Source organism: Pleurodeles waltl, chromosome 5, assembly GCF_031143425.1.
Source record: "Pleurodeles waltl isolate 20211129_DDA chromosome 5, aPleWal1.hap1.20221129, whole genome shotgun sequence".
Taxonomy (NCBI): domain Eukaryota; kingdom Metazoa; phylum Chordata; class Amphibia; order Caudata; family Salamandridae; genus Pleurodeles; species Pleurodeles waltl.
Genome location: NC_090444.1, coordinates 241,898,320 through 241,921,305, shown reverse-complemented (window position 1 = coordinate 241,921,305; position 22,986 = coordinate 241,898,320). Strand labels below are relative to the sequence as shown.

Below are 22,986 nucleotides of genomic sequence, written 5' to 3'. Positions count from 1 at the left end.
ACCTAAATCTTTTCTCAATCTCACAGATTGCAGGCCCTAAGGCCCCTGCGGTTTTGGATTCGGCTGTGGACAACTGATGCCCTAACCCCTTTTCGGTGTGGCCTCCTAAATGTGGTGGGCCGTGATTTTAGTATTAAACCTAAATGGTGTGTATTTGTTGAACAATCTTTTTCCCATCTGGGGTTAGGCTCCTATTGGCATGATCCTATTTCTATTCCTAAAAATGCTGCACAGCTGTTAAAGGATGCTTATTGGCATAATGTTCAGGTTGGACAATTTGCTGGTTCTATTCCATTGTCCATGTCCGACAATTTTTTGCTTGTTAAATGCCATTACGAATTTGAGCCCTTTTTGGATGCAAAGTTATCTCCATTTGCTCGTGCCCTCTTTATCAGGTTTAGGATTGGGTCCCTCCCCTTGCGCTGCCTTACGTACAAATGGTCCAGTTCAACTAATAGATCTAAAGGTTGCCCGATGGGTTGTAAAAGTGCAGAAACTGTTTCACACGTTTTCTTCCACTGTCAAGCATATCACAAACAAAGAGCACTTTGGCTCATCTCGCTTTTTAAACAATTAGGAGTTAGATCCTGCCTCCATGCTGAGAGAATTTTAAAAAGCGACCCGTCCGTCAAGATAGCTCTACCAGTGGCAAGTTTTTTCGAGTCTATCTGGAGGTTGAGATTAGCAAGTTTAAGGGATAAAATGGTGTAGTTATTGTCTAGTATTATTTATGTATATTTATCTGACTTGGATGAATGACTGTAGCTTTTTTTGCACAGGACATGGATCTTGGCTTGGGTCCTTATGGATTATTTATAGACCTATGGAACTGTTCCATTATGCTGTGAGAATTTTAAAGCGAAAATCATCCACCCAGACAGTTTTTTTAATTGGGGGAAAAAGGGGAAAATTCTTGTATTATTATGATATCTGAGTTCAGCAATTTCAAGGAGCAAGAGTGGGGAACTAATTTTTAGACTTATCTATTTATATTTATCAAATTGGATGTGTGATTGCTCCACAGTATTCAGATATTGGTGTATTATATTTTTTAACTAGTGCTGAGTTAGAGAATTATTTTCATTTTTGAGTATTGTTTTTCATTATATTAAGTGATGTTTATCTGACTGCTTATTTCTTGTTTGTTTTTAAAACCTGTCTTGCCCATTTTAACTGTACTTTTACCTTTTTTATTTTATTATTACCTCCGTGCTTTTAGAAGTCCTTTCTTTCTTTGTTGTGTATTGTACTTTAATGGTTTGTTTTTACACACCGAAATAAAGTTAAATGATGATGACTCATCATTTTTCATAAAGTGCACATGGAATAAGTGATATTTTGAAGGAAAAGACAAATTGACCTATGCTTAATTATTTGGGATTTTGCAAACTGTTCATGCATTTTGTTTTACTGTTAATTTCAGTGACTTATAAAGTGATGTCAGCACAACTAAAATGTTAAATCGAAGACATCACGTTTACAGTAAATAATGCAGTATTAAATGCCAAGCACAAGAATCTCCATAACATTATGGTGATTGGGCAAGCCTCTTCGGATCATCAATCCCACAAGTATGACATCTTCTCATCACCAAGTCTTTGTTAATAGTAATCTAGAGCCTCATCACTGTACCAGATGTGCATACATTTATGAGGGGGATTTTCGAAACATTTCGGAATAAAATCTGACTTGTATTATTCCTAGTGAATCATCCTTTCATCCACTGTTATTAGGTCAGACGTCAGCCAATATCTTTTGATTTGACAAAAATTACATGAGCAATATACTGAATTATGTGGGCTTTCAGCCATCCCTCTTCATCCATTGTCCTAATATTGTCTCATTTACATGTTTATTCTGCCTAATACAGCATGTGACAATGAGTCAGCCTGCGTCAGCCATTGGTCAATTTCATTGTGAGTGGGCAGCCCACCTTTTCAGGAAAAACACATTCAGTCCTTTAAGTGTAAGGGACTTCTGTGTCAATGACTCATTTTTTAAAACAAAAAATTACTTTGGCTTTTGATCACTTATTTTTTTAGATGATGAGAGCTCAACATCGCCCCCCGCCCCACAGTTTAGAAAAACAACCACTGATAAAGTCGAAAGGCTGGCAGCCAATGCCAGAACAGTTGGAGTGGTTTCATTTTTTTTTTTTTTTACATTAATTTCAGTGATGTGCCGTTTTGGTCAGTTCCCCAGGCTGCATTCAGTTCATGCATTTGTAAAGTAAGGTACTGGTTTCTAAAACTGCACACATTTAGGATTTAAATTTGGCTCGAAACTTAATGGCAACCCACAAACGTTATAAATTAAACATATACGTTAACTGTTTTACTGCTGTGCGCTTTGGAAAAAAAAAAACGAATCATTAATCTATAGCAGACAGACATGCAGAGCTCCGAAGTTTTTAATTCAACCCTGGTATCCTTCCTGAATGCACATGGTCTTCTACACAAAGTAATCTGCCGTCCTGTGGCTCAGTTTCAAAGACATGCCTCCGTAGCTACAATGAAATGTAAAACGTGCCTGGTAATTAAACACAACCCTAAAGAGGCTTCACCACACTAATTATCACTGTGGAATATACTTTATTTAAAACTCGACTGGAAAGAAGACAGCAATAAAAAACATACTTCCCTCACTCACTTATTGAACACGTAGGCACTATACACACACAAACACACACACATATATATATATATATATATATATACATACATACATATACACACACGTCACTCTAACCCTGAAAGGGATTTGTTTAGACTTATACTGGGTGCTCCCTTGTGTCTGGACAAAGCTAAACCGCTCCGATGAGCGCTAATGAGAGCGAAACACGTGTCAGGGGTTGCTTTTACTCATTCCAGGTTGACTTGGACAGCATTTTACCAGTCCAAAGCTGTAATACTGTGCCTGGAGTGGTAAATGGATTTTGTCATTTTACAGCTCGGCAAGGTTGACACTGTCAAACCTATGCTTTAAGACTTTACTGTACAAATGGAAAAAGACTTTGTCACTATCTAGCTCAGGTGTGGATAGCACTGTGCTGATCCTATGCTTAAAAACTTTGCTAGATAAACAGACATTTAAGGTGAGCAAATCTAGAGTATCGCTGGTGTTGCAGGGTGCTCGTTCCTGGAGCTGCTCTCCACCTAAACTTGGGAACTACCCAGAGTTCTCTATTGTTTTTTATATATACATATATACATATATATATATACACACACACACACACACATATACACACACAGACGGAGCTACCACTATAAAAGTGGGACCCAAAACCAGCAACACAGCAAATCAATAACAAAACAAATGCGTTTTCAGTGATATTCTAAAAGATAGATATATATATATATATATATATATATCTCAATCAAAGCTCCATAGTTTCTCCGTTTCAGGGAGCCCCGGAGCTTCTCAGGGCAGCTTTAGAATAACAGGAACGAAAAGTCCAGTTGCAAATAATAAAGATTGACTGAAGCATGATGTCTGAATCATCAGGCACTTTTATTCCAAATCAGAAAAGCGTCAGCACTGCCCTGCAATACCACAGAACTACTTAGTAATCTGCCTATAAGAGCAGGGTGCTCCCTGTATCATAAATGCTGTTCACCTGTGATCAAGGCTTGTGTGAAAGCTGAAACGCGTTAGGAAAATGAACAGTGCTGGCGCTTTTCTGATTTGGAATAAAAGTGCCTAATGATTCAGGCCTCGTGTTTCAGTAAAAAAAAAAATTAAATTATATATATATATATATATATATATATATATATATATATATATATACACACAATAAAAAAAACAAAGGTTACAGAGACTTTATAGTTAGGTTCAGATTTTACATGCTCAAAAACCACAGAAATTCAGGTGTTAGAGTTATTTCAAGTAACTATAACATGCTCTAAGGCAGTGGTTCCCAACCTGTGGTCCCTGGACCCCTGGGGGTCCGCGAAGCCTACTCAGGGGGTCTGCGACTGCTTAGAAAATGAAATAATATTAACATATTAGGTCCCCAGCTTTCAGTAATGACTCAGTAGGGGGTCCCCGGATTCCAATAATGTTTCAATGGTGGGTCCCCCAGTTTCAGTAATTATAAAGTGGGGGTCCGCAGTTGTCAAAAGGTTGGGAACCACTGCTCTAAGGTAACTAACTCTGATCCTCGCCATGTAAATTTTTCTCATCAATAATTTTACCACAATTGTTACAGTGATATTATCAATGATGTCATAGAAGATGTCATGAGTGATGTAATATTGGGGGTAATTAGCAGTGCATGGCGAGGGCGCAGGTTACAGTTACTTAAAATAAGTAACTGTAACAGCTGAATTCCTATGATTTTGTGAGTGTTAAATCTGAACCCAACTATAACATTGCTGTAACCTTTGGTTTTTTAGAGAATGGCAAAGATTTTTTTATTCTATTTCCTATTTATAACACCCCTGTAACCTTTTTTTTTATTTTATTTTTTTAGCAATTTTCTGTTCTTCTTAACGTTAAAGTAAGATGCCCATTGCAATGCACTGTGGGGGGTGGGTTTGACGCAGGGCCTGGCATTGTGCTGCCCCGCTTCCCAAGATTGCAGCTCCTGCTCCCCTCCCCCCCTTCCCATCCATTTTTCAAGTCCATGCTCCTGCTTCCTCACTAGTCCTGTGTGGCGGCTGTTCTGCCCTTCCAGCCTGCCCTGAACAGTTAGATTCCTGCCAAATCCACCTCCTCCCTACCTTCCGTTTTCCAAGTCCATGCACCAGCCCCCTCCCTCCTGCCCTGCATGGTCCGATGGGCTGCCTCTGCTCTCCATTTGGCTTGATATACCTGCCCTCTGTTGCCCAATTCTACACCCCATCACTGCCCTCCTGGTTAGTCTCTGTGCTTAGCTTGCCCCCTCACCCTCCTTCCCCCTGCCCTCCAATGTCAGTGTGCATGCCCCTGCTCCCTCCTTTTTGCCCACCATGTTCCATGGACCTGCCACTGCTCCTCCTATCTACTCTGAGTGTTATGTTGAGCTGCCACCGCCCCTCCCACTGGCCTAGGATGGTCTGATGGCTGCCACCTGTCCCTGCTACCCCCACCCTGTCTGTCCAAGTTCCATGCCCCTATCCGCCCCCAACCTCCATTGTCCATTTTGCAGTCACTCCCTTCTGCCCTCCATGCTCTGTTGTGCTGCAACTGCTCCTTCTGCCTGCCCAGTGTGGTCTGTTGTGAAGCCCCTTCCCCTTTCCTCTTGTGTATACCGGCCCCTACCCTTTCTTACCCTTTTGTCCGCCATGGTCCTTTGTGCAAGCCCCTGCCCCCTTGCTCCTGCCCACCATGGCTTTTGTGCTGCCACTAACTCTCCCACTTGCACTGCATGGTCTTCTGTGCTGCCACAACCCTTCCCACCTGCCCTATGTGGTTAGGTTGCTGTCCCTGACCCCCTCCCATCTTTCCTCTGTTGTCCATGGGCAGGCCCCCATCCCCTTTTTCCTGCTTTGCCTTGTCCATAATCGCACGCCTGTATGTTCCCTCCTACCCTTCATGGCCATTATGCTGCAACTGTCCCTTCAGTCTGACCATTACTGTCCGCTTGCTGTCCTTGCCTCTTTCACCTCTGCTCTCTGTTGACCATGTGCCTGGCCCTTTCCCCTCCCTATTGTTGTTCATGGTTCGTTGTGATGCACTGCTCTCCCACTTGCCCTGTGTGGTGTATTGTGCTGCTGCAACTCCCAACGCCTGTCCTGTAAGGTCAGTTATGTGCCCTTGCAAGTCTTCCTCCTGCCCTCTGTTATCCAAGTCCATGTCCCTACCCCGTTCCTCCTACACTCTGTGATTCAATGTACCATACTTGCCATTTTGAGCGTGGGAAGAGGGAGATTTTGAAAAAAGAATCCTGCGGAATTGACTTTTCCCATTGACTAACATTGGAAAAGAGGATATTGTCGGCAGGAGACAGATAAAATAAACCCCTTTTGGGCTTAAAAAAATTGGCAGTCACCTGCCTGAATGGGGTCTGTTGGCATGTATAGTTGTACTGTCACTGCCTATTCCTTCTGCCCTCAGCGGTCTGTTATATATTGCCACAGCCTCGCTTGCCTGTTCTGCATGGTTGGTTTGTTGCCCCTGCCCCATTTTCCCCTACCCTCCATGGTCCTTTGTGTTCCCACTGCCCCTCCCACCTGCCTAGCGTGGTCAATTTGTTGCTTCTGCACTCTCCTCTCTGCCCTGTTCTATCCGAGTCTGTGCCCTTGACCTCTGCCTGCCCACAGTATTCTAATGAACAACTAGATTGCTAACATTCTATATCTGTAAGAAAAGCTTGGCACGCCTGACGTCATCATGATGTAATCAAAACTGTAATATCTAAAGTGGCTCCTTCAGAAAATATAAAAATGATAGGGCCTTATTCCCATTGAAACCATGGTTAGTGCTATAAAAACTACAATGATGACATATTTTCTAAGTTCTCAAACAGCGACAAAGCACTTTTAAATTATTTGCCATCTTTGTTTTTTATTTTATCCAGTTGATCACTTGATTATATGTCCCACTCAGGGGAGAGGATGTCGCGTTATGGCCAGAGCTGTAGACTTTGCAACTGGGGAGCCAGGCTCGAGTTTCGGCGTCAGCTCGACATCCTGTGATTCGTGGCAAATCACTTAATCCCCCCCATGCCTAAAATCAAAACTAATGTGTCCTTGTGGAATGTAACTGATGCTTATGTAAAGCACTCCAATACCTTCGGGTCAAATCTGAGCTATATAAAAGTGCAAAAAAACAAAACAAATCAAGTGTTTTGCACACCTTTATCACTGGGCTATAGTTGGGCTACATTTGGGTGGTATTTGTGCTACATTTGGATTCTATTTTCTCTGGCGGCCATCTTGGGAGACTTATTTGTTATGAAGCTCCTTAATTACCTCATGTACTGCAGTACCCTAAGTAGAAAACGCTTTCAGTTTTCCAGTTCGATTCCATCAAGATGGCGTTTAAATGTGCCACACTTTTGGCATAAATTCAGAATATTAGCACACTAATTGCTCATTAGAAAACTCTAGTAAAGCTGCTGACACCAGGGAGTTAACTGGCAGTCTGCTGCTGATTTTGAAAGTGCATATTTCAGCCTGCATGTCAGAATTGTTGTATAGCCATTTTAGTGATGTCTCTGGGCACGTTATTTTAGCAACTAGGCCTGCCGCTTGTGCCCTTTAGCCCAAATACATTTTATTCTACTTCATTTTTATTATCACAGCATAGCCCATATTCGTAGTGTTTTATTTTCTTTATCTAGTTGTTCTTTTGCCTAGAAAAGCATTGCGTTTCTTAGCAAGACATTCTTTTCACTTTGTGCTTTCCTCAAGGCATCAGCGAGATAGGGTTGCCGGCAAAGTTGTACACTGCATCTCCAACATTCACAAACATACACATCCTTACGTGAGGACACTTTCTCAGAACATAAGCTGTTATATTATAAAACCACTTCTCGGTCCCATGCATGTTAGAGGAAGATTCCAGCCAGATGACCACAACATCATGCTGAATCACTGCTACAGCTGCTTGTGTAGACTAAGCAGCTTCCCTGGCCTACATGGGAATGGTGTCTCTCTAAACAACAGGCTTCCTTGCTCAGGTATCGGGGATGATGACCTCCCAGTGGGGGGATCCAGAAGGGCAGATTAGGGCTTATGCTGTGCTCTAACATAGCTTAGGTAGGAACCATAGTGACAGTATGGAGGGACTTTTCTTGTGTTTCACATTCTATCTAAGATGCAGCTAATTCAATAAATCTTATTGAACCATTTTCTGCCTCCGTTCGTCTTTGCATGTGTGAGACTAATGTAACTAAGAGAAAAGGATGAGCTCTGATACAGCATGATTTCCTGGAGACGTCATTAGGTCATGCGCCCAGTTGCCACAAATCATCCCCTGCTCCTGGGCAGAGATGAGGCTCTGCTAGTTGGCAAGAAACGGATTAGGCCGACAGTTGTCACATGGTGTGGGATTGGACTCAGTTCCCCACAATTCAGGTGATACTGACCCCCGAATCCAGCAGCCCCATTAGGATGAGAGCCCATGCGACAGAATATTTAATAAAATAAAAGATATTTTAGAACTCACTTAAAACATGTCCTAATTTTTGTTTCTATACCACTAACCATAATTTCTATGACAAAATGACCCACCTCATTTGTTCCTTTCTAAATTAAATGTTTAACCAGTTTGATTCTATTAAGATGGCTTCAGGTGTGCCACACTTTGGTCATAAGTAAGACTGTTAGCGCTACAGTTGTTCTTTAGAAGTGTCTGGAAGGCACAAGGAAGCAACTGACAGCCTGCTCCTGTTGGAAGTACGTTTTAATGAAAATGTCAGACTTCATTCTCATATGGCTGAGAAAGATAGTGTGAATTTCCAGAAAATATGTTCCCATTTTAGCTTTCTGGAGCACCGTCCTTAACCTTTATGGGAAAATCATGAGATAGCCGTTTTCTCTCAACATGATTCATGAAATCCCAGCAGAAGACTTTTTCACAGGGTAATATCAACTTAGAACACACCCTAAAATGAGTATGGTACTACGAACAAATGATTATTACATTATAACTAAAATCTGTTATCACCCTTTATATGTTTTTTTTTTGTGACCCTCAAAATCGGCCACTCACTATAAAGCATTTCAGGGAGGTGCTATCATGTATATTGGTCCCAAGATGGCTGCCAGCACTTCCTGGTTGAAGTGCTGACAACAAATCCGATCTCACCATGAGCTCTGTGCTTAAGCTATGGCCAGATATCTATATTTCTTTTTCCTTTAGTAACTCTGAAACTACTGAATGAATTTACACCAAATAACGAAAAGCACGATCTGCACACCAACATCTAGCTTCTTGCCAAATCTGGTGTAAAACCGTTCAGCGATTAAGGCTGTAGTCCTGGCTAAGGACCTATGGGAAAATACATGGGGAAAATGTGTTTTGTAACCCTCCCTTTTTTCCAGTCTCCGCTTGATAGATCACCCCAAAATGTTCAAGACAGCAGTCAAACTGTTGTATTCTTTTTGAAACTTTTGTGAAGATTTGTCAAACAGCACCAAAGTTATTGGCAAAACAAAATAACACTTTTCCTATGGAATCTAGATCCTAACTGTAACTACCTACTGGTAACTGGCAGTAGAAGGGGTGCGTGTGTACATATATATATATATATACACACACACACACACACACACACACACACACACACAGACAATTCACAGAAAAAAACGTTACAAGGGCATTATAGTTGGGAAATAGAATTTTTTTAAAACCCACAGAAATTAAATTAAAAAACAAAGGTTACAGGGACGTTATAGTTAGGCTCACATTTTAAACACCAAAAAGAACTTCACCTGTTAGAATTATTTCAAGTAACTATAACTCGTGCCCTAAGGTAACTATAGCTTGCACCACGCCATGCACAGTTATGTGATCATTAATTTTGCTGCAGATGGTAGTGACATTATCAATGATGTTATAAAAGATGTCATAAGTGCTGTCATTTCAGTGGTAATTAGAAGTGCATGGCGAGGGCACGAGTCCTAACTTATTACATTGGCCCCAGGGAGGTGATGGCTCCCGGGGCTTTGGCAAGCCCCGGAGGGAGGCCCCATGCACCCCCCTCCTAATTTTTCACATGCTCCTGGGACTTGCCTCACCTGGAAGCTTGATAAAAAAGGGCAGGAAACTGCCCATGTTTTTTTATTTTTTTTATTTTTAATGTTAGAAAAATCTGCTGATCCAGATCGGCTCATTTGTCTGTCCTTTATATTTATGTTTTTGTAAAAAAGGTCCTAAAGCCTTGGCGGGGTCGCTTTGTGACCCCAGCAACAGGGCTAAGAGGTCAGGGTGTCCCTACCCTGGCCTGTTTGTTTTTTTGTTTTACTTTTTTTTCTTGGGACACTGCTTCAGCCGAGTCCAAAGATGACTGCCAACATTTCCTGGTTGAAGTGTTGACAGCCATTTAGACATCTGTATAGGGACAGTCAGATCTGCGGAGGATCTGCGTTCCCTATATAGCTATGTTTTTTTAATTCCAATTTCTCCAAAACTACTGAACATATTTACACCGAATCACGAAAAGCGGACTTTCTGGACCAAGATCTAGCTTTCTGCCAAATTTGGTGTAATTCCATTCAGCTGTCCGTGCTGTAGTCGTGCTCAAAATTTTGAAAAATCCAATTGACATTGAATGGGGAACAAGTGTTTTGTCACCCTCCCCGTTTTTCGGCCCCAGCTTGACCGATCACCCCAAAGCTTCCTAGAAGGTAGGTGAACTGACCAAAGTATAAGTTTTGACATTTTCGTGAAGATTTGTCAAGAGGCGCCAAGGTTATTGGCAAAACAAAAAATGCTCCGTTCCATGGTATAAATGAGTTCTAAATATAACTACCTAGTGGCAACCGCCACTCTGAGGTTTTTTTTTTTTTTTTTTTTTAACTATTATCAATTTCACTTTCAATTTCATTTTGAAAAAAATCGTAATATAACTTATCACTTGGAAAAAAATGTTTTATTGTTCTTAAAAACGATAAAGAAGTTGTGGTGTCAAATTAAGCAAAGAACTTACAAGCCTCAACAAAAAGCAATGTAGTACGCTTTAATAAAAAAACACAGCCTCATGACAAAAGAACAGAAATGAAAAAGACAATTTAGAAAAAGACAACTTGATTACACGTAGAATGCATTACAAAAAACTAAGGCTGGGCAAAGAAGAACATACCAATCTTAAACTTTAGGCAGTGCAAAAGAGTAAATAGAGGTTTGTCAAATCTACTGAAATCTTACACAGTTCCAATTTACAGAATGACAAATAACTCATATGCAATACTTACTTGTCTGCGTTTTTTAAAACCTTTGATCCCAGTTTCGACGTAGAAACTGCCCGCAGTAGTTTACTGTCTGAGCTCTCCCTGGAGTTGTGTGTCTTATCAACGGTGTTACTACGCTTGACGCTGAAAAGCAAAAGAGAAGCAGAGTGAATAAAACTAAACTCTGTTGCAGAGACTCCACTGGATGCAAGGGTGGAGAAGCAGGATAGAGAAGCAGCACCAGGACCTCCTTAAAGCAGAGTCAGGAAACAGAAATAAAATTCAGTTAGAAAGCCCTGGGAGGATGAGTGGATGTTGTTAGACATTGCAAAGCATGGGATCAAAATACCATGGTTTACAAGTAACCATTCACCCTGGGAAACCAATTGCTCCAGGTTCTAGTTGGGTTTTTGGATCAGTCTCCACCCTGACACCGACTCAGCAGACACTATAATTTTTTTGGGTGGAGGGGAATCTTCAGTTAAGTCACCCATATAAACTGCAAATACATTGTCTCGCATGAATCAAGGTAGCCCGTTTTGTGATAAAGGTTTTGCAGCTGCTGCTGCTTACCAGTGGTGACGCTCCTCCACCATAGGGGAGGAGCCACGCCTGCCCAGGGGTGTTCAGCAGGAAGGCAGAGTTGTGATAACAATTCAACATGGAGTACAACCACAAGTCAAAAGATAAGGGACTGGGGCTTGGCAAACCATAGTGGGAGAGGATACCTGGGTAGGGCCCCACTATGGTCTAGCCGATACTTCCATCCTTCACGGGGCTGCGCTATGAAAAGAATGTCACTAGAGTGCTAACTGTAATTTTATATGAGCATTGAACTTTGAATGCCAGTCTTTTTATATTTGCGTTCTGTCTTTCGTCAATCATAGTACTTTCCCTCTTCAGTCATTGTCAGCTATTTTTAGTTCCACTGTCAAACTGGGTTCTCCTGACAATTGCCAAAAAATGGCTTCTTCCCATTCTTGGGAAGTAACCTAAAGTTAATTAAAATAGCTCATCAAGAACTTAGTGCAGTTGTTCTGGGGCATGCTGTCATCTTGGTGGTTTAAGACTGAGTTTCATAATGTTACTGTGTGATTTACAGTGACATTCAGCATGGCCAGAAGCCATCAGCAAATGTCTTCCTATTCGCAAATATGTGGAAAATCAAGAGCATGTTCCCACAGAGTGATGGGGGAGTCGAGATGTTTTACAACATCTCAAGCATTTAGGAGTAAAGTCTTCTTGTACGATTGAACTTTTTGTTAAAGCCCTGCTTTAAGTGACTGATACGATCTCGGTTTTCAATTAAATACATATTATTTTAAGCCAGTGTCTAAATATTTTCTGCACAAAATGATCAATAAAGGGATTCTAACCAGGCATGAAAGGCCTCGCACTGGTTCCTTTGATCTACCAGGGTATTAAAAGAAGTCTCAACCACACTGTATTTCAGTGTGTCCTTGCCATCGCAGAGTACAGGCAGTTGTAAGAGAACAGAGATGGGCAATGACCGGTCTCATCAGCAGGTAAAGTGGCTGTATGTGTGTGAGTGTGTCTTTTTTTTTTTTTAAATAACTTGCCGCCCATGTTTAGCTTAACCCAACCTCTTGCCACTTCAAAGGCAAAGATGAAGATGGCACAGTACCCACGTTCTCACATGACAAATGGATGTGGCAGAATTTAACGTAACCCCATCCCCAATCTATCTCTCCTTCATAACGAAGGGGGCTCATGCATACTTTTCCACCTACGGCTTTACGTTGCTACTGCAAAGTCTACAGTTCCACTCATCCTACCCAAAGTACTTTGTGTGATACCACGTCCCACAGGAAGTCTAGGAGGAAAAGTGGTTGTACAAGAAATGCTCATGTTAGGTAAAAAAAACAACGTTCAAAGACAAAGTTTACTTTGAACACACCAAACAATTAGTATGCAAAAACATCAGGCGCAAACAAGTTTCACACACCAGAAAGGTTTCCGAGCAGCGTCCAGTTTAAGTTTGCGAAAGGCAAGGAGTGAGCCTTTTAGCACTGTTAGACATGCACTTATTAACAGACGGACATCAAGCAGGCGAAAAGGAACGTCAGAATTTGAGGCGAAAAAACATAATTTGGTTTTAAGTTTAGGTATTCTGTATTACTCTTTAAAGAATTCTTTTAAGCATTCTTGGGTAGGGAAACGTCATAACATATTAGTAAATAAAAAAGAAAAGGGAGGTAATTTGAAATATTTCTTGCAGTTACATTAGTTAGCCATTATTAGGGACGGTGCAGAAATTAAACTCAGAATAATATCTGCATTGGACTGTTTTGTCTTGGGCTAGACATATCTACTGATGTTGCATCTCTTGGTAGAAATTAAGCATAGCACCGCGATAAAGAAATCAAGCAAGCGAGGGATGCGGGCCTCAGTCTCTACTATACAAGATCAGAACAGGTCTGATCCGAAGGGTTTCCCTTATGGGTGGTTTTTTTAGGGATCAGTCAGAAAGAGGAAGGAAATCACTTCAATACTGAATGGTTTTTCATCATGATGTGCTGCTTGGAAAACACACAAGATTAAAAAGATCCAAATAAAGCATTTATACAATGATGTTTTTCCAGCCAACAGCACAATACTGCCTACAGCACCCACTAGAGGTAACTAATCACACGGGGACACGGAGATAAAAGCCGTTTGCTCAATCCTTGATCTCTGTGGTGAGCCCACACCCTAACTATGTGCCAAAGAAGACCGTTCTCGTAAGACAGCAACTTGTCAACTAGAAACAGCATTATAGTCATCATGGTTAAATTAATTACTTAGCCAACAGATGGCAAAAATGTAAAAGAAAAAAAACGTGCATTAAATTGGAAAATCTATGGATAAAGAAGATAAAATAAAAACTTAGGGAAAGTGGAAAAAGGAGACGAGGGCAGAGGGAATAATGGATACAGAAGCTGGTGCAGAGAGCAAAATGTGTGCAATAACAATAGAGTTATTTCATTACTTTTAGCAAACTCTGTTTTGATTTGAAAACAGCTGGTACTACTTAAACAGAGAAAAGTCCAAAGAAGGTGAAAAATGTGGTTAATTAAGAAGGTAACTATAACAAAACAAAAAAATCACGCAGGCGGTCTCAAAAATATGTACTTATTTATTTTTAATCATGGTTTACAGGGGAATTTCTAACGCAAACATTTAAACTGTTTCCATTTGTAGAACTATTTTTACCACTCCATCTTGAGAAGAGGATGCTTACAAGCAAAGTTCTCACCAATCAGTTGAAGAGTGACACCGTTCAGTCATACTAAAGCCCTCTAAAGGGGACAGTGGCACATGCATACAGAATAATCTCAGTTCAAGGTTTATCTACGTCGACCTCTTTCTCAGACAAATAGTTAATGAAGAAGCGAGGCTGTGGGCAGAATAACGCCGTACTACACATGTAAAAGAATCCAGGCTTCTTAGTTTCAAGAGGACCTGACTGGTGCCACAAACGGATCCAAGTCAGCTTTGTTGGTGTGCATCTCCTTACTGGATCTGCAAAACTGCATAAGAAGGCAGATCCCAAGGAAAGACCACGGGTGAGGAGGAGCTGGTTGAACTTGTGTTTTTAGGAGGACGAAAGGACTGCTTAAATGGAACTACAAAAGCAATCCAAAAAAAGGGTAACACATAAATCAAGGGACTATCTAGAAAGTTTGTGCATACATAATGTGGGAAACTACATCCTGGACTTCACAGTATTAGTGATGTGTTTAGGAAGGCAAGGATTGTGCCTTGATGAAGCGGCTAAGACCCAGAGGGAACAAAGAGGAGGCAGCATGACACATACTCAAAAAGGGGGGGATATAGGGGACTCTAAATAGCGAGTATTGTTGACTTTAACACAAAATAATAAAGTAGATGAAATATATAATTTCAAACAAATCGTGTTACCTTTTCCGACAAGACAATCAGGCTGGACCACTGCTATACACATTAAATGGTTTACATGATCATTAAAAAATTAGTTGGCATTTTCATCTCGTGCCAACCATGTTGGTAAGTTGACAAAATTACACTTACAGAGATTCAGAAGACAAACCATTGATTTCTTTTGGGATGCGAAATGGCACAGAACAGAGGAAAGCGTAAAGAAGAAAACCGGACCAAAAACTACAGAATGATCTAAAAAGGCTAAAAAGCCGAGCTGGTGAAACACTAGCTCTAAAGGTACAAGGTACAAGGGGCAACACCCCCATAAAAATGAAGAAGAACTGCCCATCGCCGAACGTTTGAATAGGATAGGATGAAGAGTTCAGTTTCCAGATATCTCTGCAACATTCCCATAAAGGCTTCAAAATTAGATGCCAATCAGGACTTGGCATGGAGCATGGTCGACAGCCTCGTCACTAGGGGCATCGAATCCAAATGAAGCCAACCTGGAAAGTATCTGTAAGAAATGGATTTGAATTGACCAGCGCGTCTTCCGGCTCTAGTAAAATACTTTTTTGTAAAAAGAACAACTGTGGTATTAGATTGTATGAAAGGGAGGCTTGGCTGAGGCGATTTGGTTATGCCAACAATTAAGAATAAAAACTTGAGAATATTCAAGGAAATAAAATAATTACAGGTCTAGAGGTTTAGCGTAGGAATTCGTACTTAACAAAACTTCTTCAAACAGGTCATGGCTAGGGAAGACGACAATAAATATTTAGAAGGTAACCAACAAGCTGACGATTTACCCACTGTGACATCCTTAACGATAAAGGGACATGTTTTTTTTAAACAAGAATATGGATTTTCATGTTAAAGTCTTAGGAAAAGGTTTCTACTCAAGACAGGATACAGCTGCTTTACTCTAGCTGATGACTGGCAACTCATCACTGCAACCCTTCGAACGTAATCTTGTTAACAGCGAGAGTTGGCGTTTGGGCAGGTCAGCAGGAGATGGGTAAGAAGGGGTCTCTAAATTACCTGTTCATTGAATCCAAGAAGATAACCAATCAGAGGAGTACCTGGGGCCGTGATACTGATGATGCCATTCAGTGCAGATACCAGACACCAAGGGATATTCTCGTCACTGCCATCGTTTTTGTTGCAAAATACACAAGAAATGTCAAGTCCAATCAGAAAAATTCGCCCAAAACAAAACAGTACTATGCAGACGGTGTTGTGTGAGCCTGCTCTAAATTTCCAAAGCTTTTAAAGAAAAAAAAAAATACAATACCAGTGTTTCAGTATGTGTGACTGCAACAATTAAATGAAAACCTTGGAATATTAAAGTGCAATGTTGGAGTCAAGCAGACATTTGAAAGAAGTCGTCCCAAAAGGAAAGATGCAGCCACATTAAGCCCTTAACCACAATGAGAAAACAAGGCTTGTAATGATACCTCAGTGTGTCTAAAAGCAATAGTACATGTCATGAGACGTTTAGTGTGATTTATAAGACATAGCTACTAAGTGCAGTTAGAATAGCTCCCCATGACTTAACACGGGGACTGAGGCTCGCTGGGCCCATAAAAAAACATCATGAGACCTATCACATGGTGTACCAATGCTCTACGCAAAGGCTGCAACTTTTATAGAGCACATCAGTTGCAAGACTTTATAAGCAGTGAAATTTCAAAAAGGAAATTTGCGGGTGGGAGTATATGATGTAATAATGAAAAACTATAGCTAAATGAGAGTAAGCGATAAAGAAGATATTAGGCCCACTACATCTCTACTACAATCGATTGGGCATACAATATCTTTTGAGGCAATACAATTGCCAACTCTTTGCCTTGTGTCTAAGCATCTGCTTATTTCACAATTTGGTCATGACTATATATTTTTGAACACGCTTTTTTTTTCTTTAAAGGATCAGCATATGTCATTAAAAAAAGACTAAAGAGACTACTATTTCTGTTGTTTTAACTTCTAAAACTTGGCTTTTAGCATAGGGGATGGGCATGTGTGTGTGGGTTTTAATGATAATAGATGGAGGATTGATCCAAACAGTACAGTGGCCTGACCAGAGTCACACTACATGCCCTGCCCATTGCCTCTGACCCATCTTTCCCCAATTTGACTTCTGTACTTGCCCCATGCCTATTGGTAATTATTTTACCATATCCCCCTAAAATTATTTTACCCAGTGTCTTGAATCTTTCCCATTGTTTAAAAATGAAGAATGCACGTGCTATTACAAGATCGCTTAAGGACACCATAGGATTAGGACGACCAGATGTCCTGGCTTGATTCGCCAGGACAGTCCAGGTTTTTACCCTCTGGTCCAGCAAATTTCAGTACATTTAGCACGAGGCAGCTTTCAGAGAGTGACGGCTGAACATAGCGGAAGGCACCTTCTTATTTGCTGCAGTGCAGAATCAGTACTAGCTCCTAGCAGAATGCAATTTAGTTATTACAGATTACGGTAATACGGTGTACGAAAAGTTGGATTTAACTTCCATTACTGTCTCACTGTGTGTGTTTTTTATGCTGTTGATCACGGTCATTTAAATCCTTCTGTACATCTCCCTCTATTCAAAATTGTAGTCCTAACATTTGTGTTTGTGAAATATCCAGTTTTTAATGCTCAAAATCGGATCACCCTATATAGGATTCTTGAAAGTTTCCAAAGTTGCTCGTGACACAAAGCAGGGCATTAACAATACGCCTGGTCTGGCACTTTGCATGTAGGATGAGTGTGTAAAGTACGACATAGTCTATTTCTATGAGCAATTCAGAGACCAGTTATAAGACAAATGTCCTCCACGCATCACTTTAAGTACCACATTTTACTCTGTTACACTACTCTTTACATAATGTGGACAAGGCTTGCCCGGGAGCTAGAACAGCAATGGAAAAACCTATATAAAATGATTAGAGTGATTAAGATGGGTCTACCATCCCTGTGTCTCTGCTCTGCTATACAGTCTGAACATGACTCCAAAAGTCCCATGTTAAACAAAAAAAAAGTGGTGCTTTGAAATATGGGGTGAGTTCACAAATCCTGTGTGGGGTGCTAAAATTTCCAGTTGCGCATTTAACACAAAAAAGGAATACCTAGCTTATTCTTTTGTGGGAATATAAATGTGTAATTTATACCATGGGGATTAACATTTGGCACCAGGGACTGAAAAGGAGGCAACAGACTGACTCAATTACTTTGCTAGAACACTAGAGAACATGCATGAAGGAAAGATGCTCTTCAGCAGCCCCTAACGAAAGAACTGGCTTCCACAGTGACTGCCCAACGAGAAGTCTTGCCACCAATGCTTACCTTCCTCAATTGGGACCTCAACATAAGAAGTAAAAGCCAAATGTAAGTGTGTTGTGAAGTGGTGCAGATTTATTTTCTTCAGCAGAAACAAGTTGGTAAGGGGTCGTTTAAAGGCAGACTACCTGATGCATACTGCAATTAGATTTGAATTGTATCCATTCACAATAGGGCCTCAAAATAGTGAACACAAGTGATAAGAATGATTACGTGGAAGCAGAGTGTGTATCGTGGTTCTATAAATGCTGTAGACAGTCAAAAAGGCTTTGGAGACTGCCTAAATATGCTCTAGGTTCATACACATCCTATAAAACATGAGAACCTTAATAGCCTGACTACTACAGGGGAATGTTGACAACTGAAAGCATTATTCAAATTGTTTTCATGTACAAGAGTCTGGCTTTCACTACAGCGGAAGCAGGACAAGCAATGGACAATGTGGATGTAAGACAAGCAATGGAAAGTATGAATATTTTAAGAGGGTATGATTCTAGAAGCTTATTCCAGATCTCATTTGGCTGAGAAGTCTCTTGCTGCCCTGAGCTCAATAATCTCAATTTTGTTGGGATTAATCTTCAAACCACTGTGACACACTCACTGGTCAATAGCAAGACGGTGAACTGGACAGGCTGCTGTAACCAGCGGTTGCCCTTGGCAGCAGTTGTCTCATCAGCACAGTTACTTGCCCTATTATATTCTTTAAGTTAATGGCCTTTGCTCTATAGCCACCCTTCCTTCATGATTGTAATGTGGAAATTAGGGTCAAGAACACTCCAGATTTAGACAGACTAATAGTATCATTACAGCCCTGCCCAGGGGATCCGCCTTTTGGTGCAGTGAAAACCTTTTGGCTGCAGTAGAGTTCCTGCTTTCTGCAGTTTGCTTGTGTGTTTGGAGAGGCTGTGAGGAGGGCTGGGGAGAAGGTGATGCTTGAGTTTGTGGAGTCTGATCATTATCATGAGAGTCCTCTTTTTTCTCTTTCGCTCCATGGGGTTTTTCCTTCTTTTTCTCTGTACCACTGCAAAATAAAGTATAAGATGGAAGAAAAGAATAAAGGCAATTAAAAATGATCAAAACAAAACTGAAATGAAGCTGATTAACAGATAAGAGGGGCTAACAATTAATATTTACTGATAATTAGACTCTGCATTACCAACTCACTGGTTTTTCCTTATTGATTACACTCCTTACGGGAAGTTATAAAATGCAATCCCCCCTAAAATAAAATAATTAACATGAAAATCAACACACGACTCCAACACGTGAAAAGGGTTACAATGAAGATGTCCAGGCTTCCGCCCAAGCACAAATTATTAGAAATACCTTGTCAGAAACAGTTGCTGGAGGGCTATGTTTGGATAATTACTTGAATTCTAATCTGCTCCACAATGATTTTTAATTAAAAAAAACGTGAAGGTATAAGTTGTTTTTCCTAAATGAGAAAGTCAGGATAGATTTCAATATCATTCACATGGAGCGGCTGCAGTCAGGTCAGTTTTTCTACAGTCAATGCTGGCAAGCTAAAAACTCGACTCCGCTCCAAAAGATTTTCTGTGAGTGAGACTTATGCAAAGATACTTTTCCAAACTGCATGAACACCTAGAACCTGAGCCAAAAAACATCTGATGGGAGTATTTTTGTACAAACCTGTGGTCCGGGGACCCCTGTGGGTCCGCGAAGCCTCCTCAGAGGGTCTACAACTGCTTAGAAAATTAAATTATATTAGCAGATTGGGTCCTCAGATTTAATGAATGACTCAGTGGGGGGTCCACAGATTCCAATAATGATTCAGTAGGGGTCCCCGAGTTCCAGTAATGATAAAATGGGGGTCCAGAGAAGTCAAAAGGTTGGGAACCACTGTTGTACAGGGTAATTTAATTTATGAGTGTAGAATGTCTCCAACTTCACTCATAAGTGACACCTGGTTGGGGAGAAGTGGGTGTTACCAAGACGTTGAGGACTAGGACAATAAAATAGAAATCAGGTTAACATCCATCAAGTCATAACTAAACAAGTATCGACACACATAGAAAATGTATATCCTGCACTTAATTACCTGAACTTCCAAACGTCCTAAATAGTGCAGAAAAGACTGGAATTCATTAAATAAGTCCATTTCCATTTGGGGAATTGAGTGAAGATGTCAAAAGGAAAAATGATTTGAGTGTGAGAAATCGTACACATTTCCTAACTGCATGCACGCAGAATTTGTGCAATATGCGAGTTTTGCACAGTTAAGTTGTGGCAAAGAAAATATTTGCCCAGAATCTGTGCAACTACCATATATTTAGGTGTATAAATCGCGATAGTTACAGACACTGCAATCGAACAACTGGGATTTAATTCAGCCATTCAAAAAGTTGTTCATCTCCACAATGTGGAGTGGTACAACTCTCCTGAGGTTTGCAATTTTTCTGTTAAATGGGTCTTCTTTCTTTAACGTACATAGCAACTGAAAAAAGTGTGCATTAAAAGTAACCTTTAATCAAAATGATGAAACATGTATTTTTCTGAATTTTTCGACATTCAGAACAAGCATGATTTTATAAAAACCAATGGTACCACACAGAGGCAGAGTGCATAAAAAAATAAATTAACGTTTTTACTGTTTAGAAATGCAGTTACCTAATCAAAAATGTCACCACTTTTTTCCAGATCTTACTGATGAAAAGGTTCTTACGAGTGCTTTAAAGGTTGGATTTGATTCTATACATTAAGCACTTATTCATTGGCAACAACAATTCTAACATAAATTATATATAAAAGACAATAACCGTACATAGCACAATAGACCTATTTGGTGGCTAACATATCAAAGTGAGAGACCGAAGTAGGATGCAGGTCTGCGGTTGGGTGGCAAGTATTGCTATGCATTAAGACATTTTGCTATTGTTAATCTACAAAGGCCAGTCAAACATTTATACCTGTAACACATGGAGCTTGAAATTGCATATGGTCCTAGCCGTAGGAGGTGTGCCCTTTAGAGAGTGAGGGGCAAATCCAGATAGCAAGGGGCCGAAAGATGGGAACCTGGGCACATGGTGGCTGAAGCAAACCCAGATGCTTTATTGCAAGAATGAAGTACCAGCGTGTAATATTGCCAGAGGCTAGGTTGTGGATCAATTTGAATCAGTAGCTTGGAAACAGAATTATTTCTCGCTATCGCCAAACTGGATGAGATTGGATTGCACCTGGAAAGGTTACATAACTTTCAAGATATAGAATTAAGAACCTCGTCTAATGGGGACAAAATATAGAAGTTGACCCAATAGTAAAAATGTATAGTAGACTAATTTACGTACTATTAGTGAATGCATTTTGTTTTAGATGCATCAAAGGGGATAACAGGGCAAATCTTTCAAATGTTTAGTACTCAATAGCTGTGTGGCAGGTGGTTCTGACCACATTGTCATTGAGGGGCAGAACAGAACGTCTCAGATTTCAAGCTGAGGGAGGGAAAATCAAAAAGTCAGAGTAAATAAAGTAAGCTAGGTGGGAAATAAGTGCAAATACCTCAGTGTAGGAAGAGTTCAACAATGTGACTGGAGGAAGGAGTTAAGATTAAAGGATATTTAAGTATTTTCTATGTATAGATGGTAAAAGAAAGTAAATAAGGGGATCGTTTTAGAGAGGAAAAATGTCAGGACCTAGGACTAATTGTCACGGGGCACCAAATGACGGTGAGGTGGATGGAAATAACTTGTAATCTCAAGCAACAGAACAAAATAGGTGTATGCGAGGTGTGTTAAGAAGGGATTGAACAGTAGGACGGGTAACAGTCTCAAATGCTGCAGAATAGATTAGAAGTCGGATTAATTTGGATACTAGCGAAAGTGCAGTTGCTCTTAAAATTAAATTGAGCTAGACTGAATGGGACTGAGTATGTTTGTTAGCAGAGAGGCATGTAACTGATAGTTGACAAAACGGTATATCATAGAAAGGAACGGAACTGGGAAACTGGGCATTAATAAAAAATACAGGAAAGGTGACCTGTGTGCAATTGCAGATTTGAAACTTTGTGAATAGTTAATATATGAGAGGGAATGATTGAATGGCTAGCCAGAGGCAAAAAAAGTCAGATGTCTGACAGTTTGTGGACCACACGATGGAACTGCATATCTGAGTGAAGCTGCGAGCTCCATAAGGGATGTGGTAGTAAAGTCTAGAACAGGGAAGGAGGGCCCCCCTGAAGAGGCCTCAAGTGATCTCGGGGGGGGGGGGGGGGGGGGGGGGGGGGCAAGCTCTGGCCAAAAGAAGCATTGAGTAGCAGCAAACCAATGTGTAATGGGCCATCACTAACATGTTTTGTCATTTACATCCAAGCAGGGAGTATGTGTCAAAAGGGAAAGAACTCTCCAAATACCATAACCCCTCCTTTTCCAATAATCACGCTGTGGGTACTTTTACATGTGTAAGGCCCATCTGACCAGAAAAGTATGCTTGGCATCATGCACTTCATTCGTTTTTAAAACAGGATCAGAACTTAAATACAATGTTTAATTAAGTCCAGACATATTTAAACATTACCAATGCAGTAAGAATTGTGAACAAATTGGGAGGGGTGATGTTTTTTTTTTTTCTTCACTAAGAGGGACTCGGCATTAAAAAGCTTGAAGACTGGTCCAGAAGAAGTGTGGTCTCTGTGGTAAGGGGGGGGACACGATGCAGGGAGCGGACTAGCAAGGAATGATCTAATAGTCGTGGATCTTGAAAGATGGGTGCGATGCAGTTTTTGGCTGGGACAATGTGCGACAGATCGGCATCGCGATGAGATTATCTTGTTGAAAATACGTGCAAGATGTCAAGCGTGGAGTTGAAATGAGGAACGTTTCCCTCGTGTCCATGCCCTGTACTGAGGAAGTGGTAAAGCTGAACAGGAGTATGAGAGAAGACTCCCGACAGAACGCGCCCCCACTAAAAGACAAAAGGTGATTC

General features: G+C 40.7%; 1 protein-coding gene across 8 annotated transcripts in view; it reads right to left on the bottom strand.

Annotated features, from left to right (window-relative positions):
• EML4 (EMAP like 4) overlaps positions 1-22,986 on the bottom strand; it is a 636,979-nt gene that overhangs the window by 193,634 nt on the left and 420,359 nt on the right. For 4 of the 8 annotated variants that reach the window (XM_069233976.1, XM_069233975.1, XM_069233974.1 and 1 more), the window contains exons 4-5: positions 18,896-19,069; positions 10,848-10,967 (exon numbers count right to left, since the gene is read on the bottom strand). In XM_069233976.1, coding sequence (XP_069090077.1) covers positions 10,848-10,967; positions 18,896-19,069 — 294 coding nt within the window. The remainder of the gene's footprint in view (positions 1-10,847; positions 10,968-18,895; positions 19,070-22,986) is intronic. The other 4 variants (XM_069233980.1, XM_069233978.1, XM_069233977.1 and 1 more) reach the window with 1 other exon arrangement.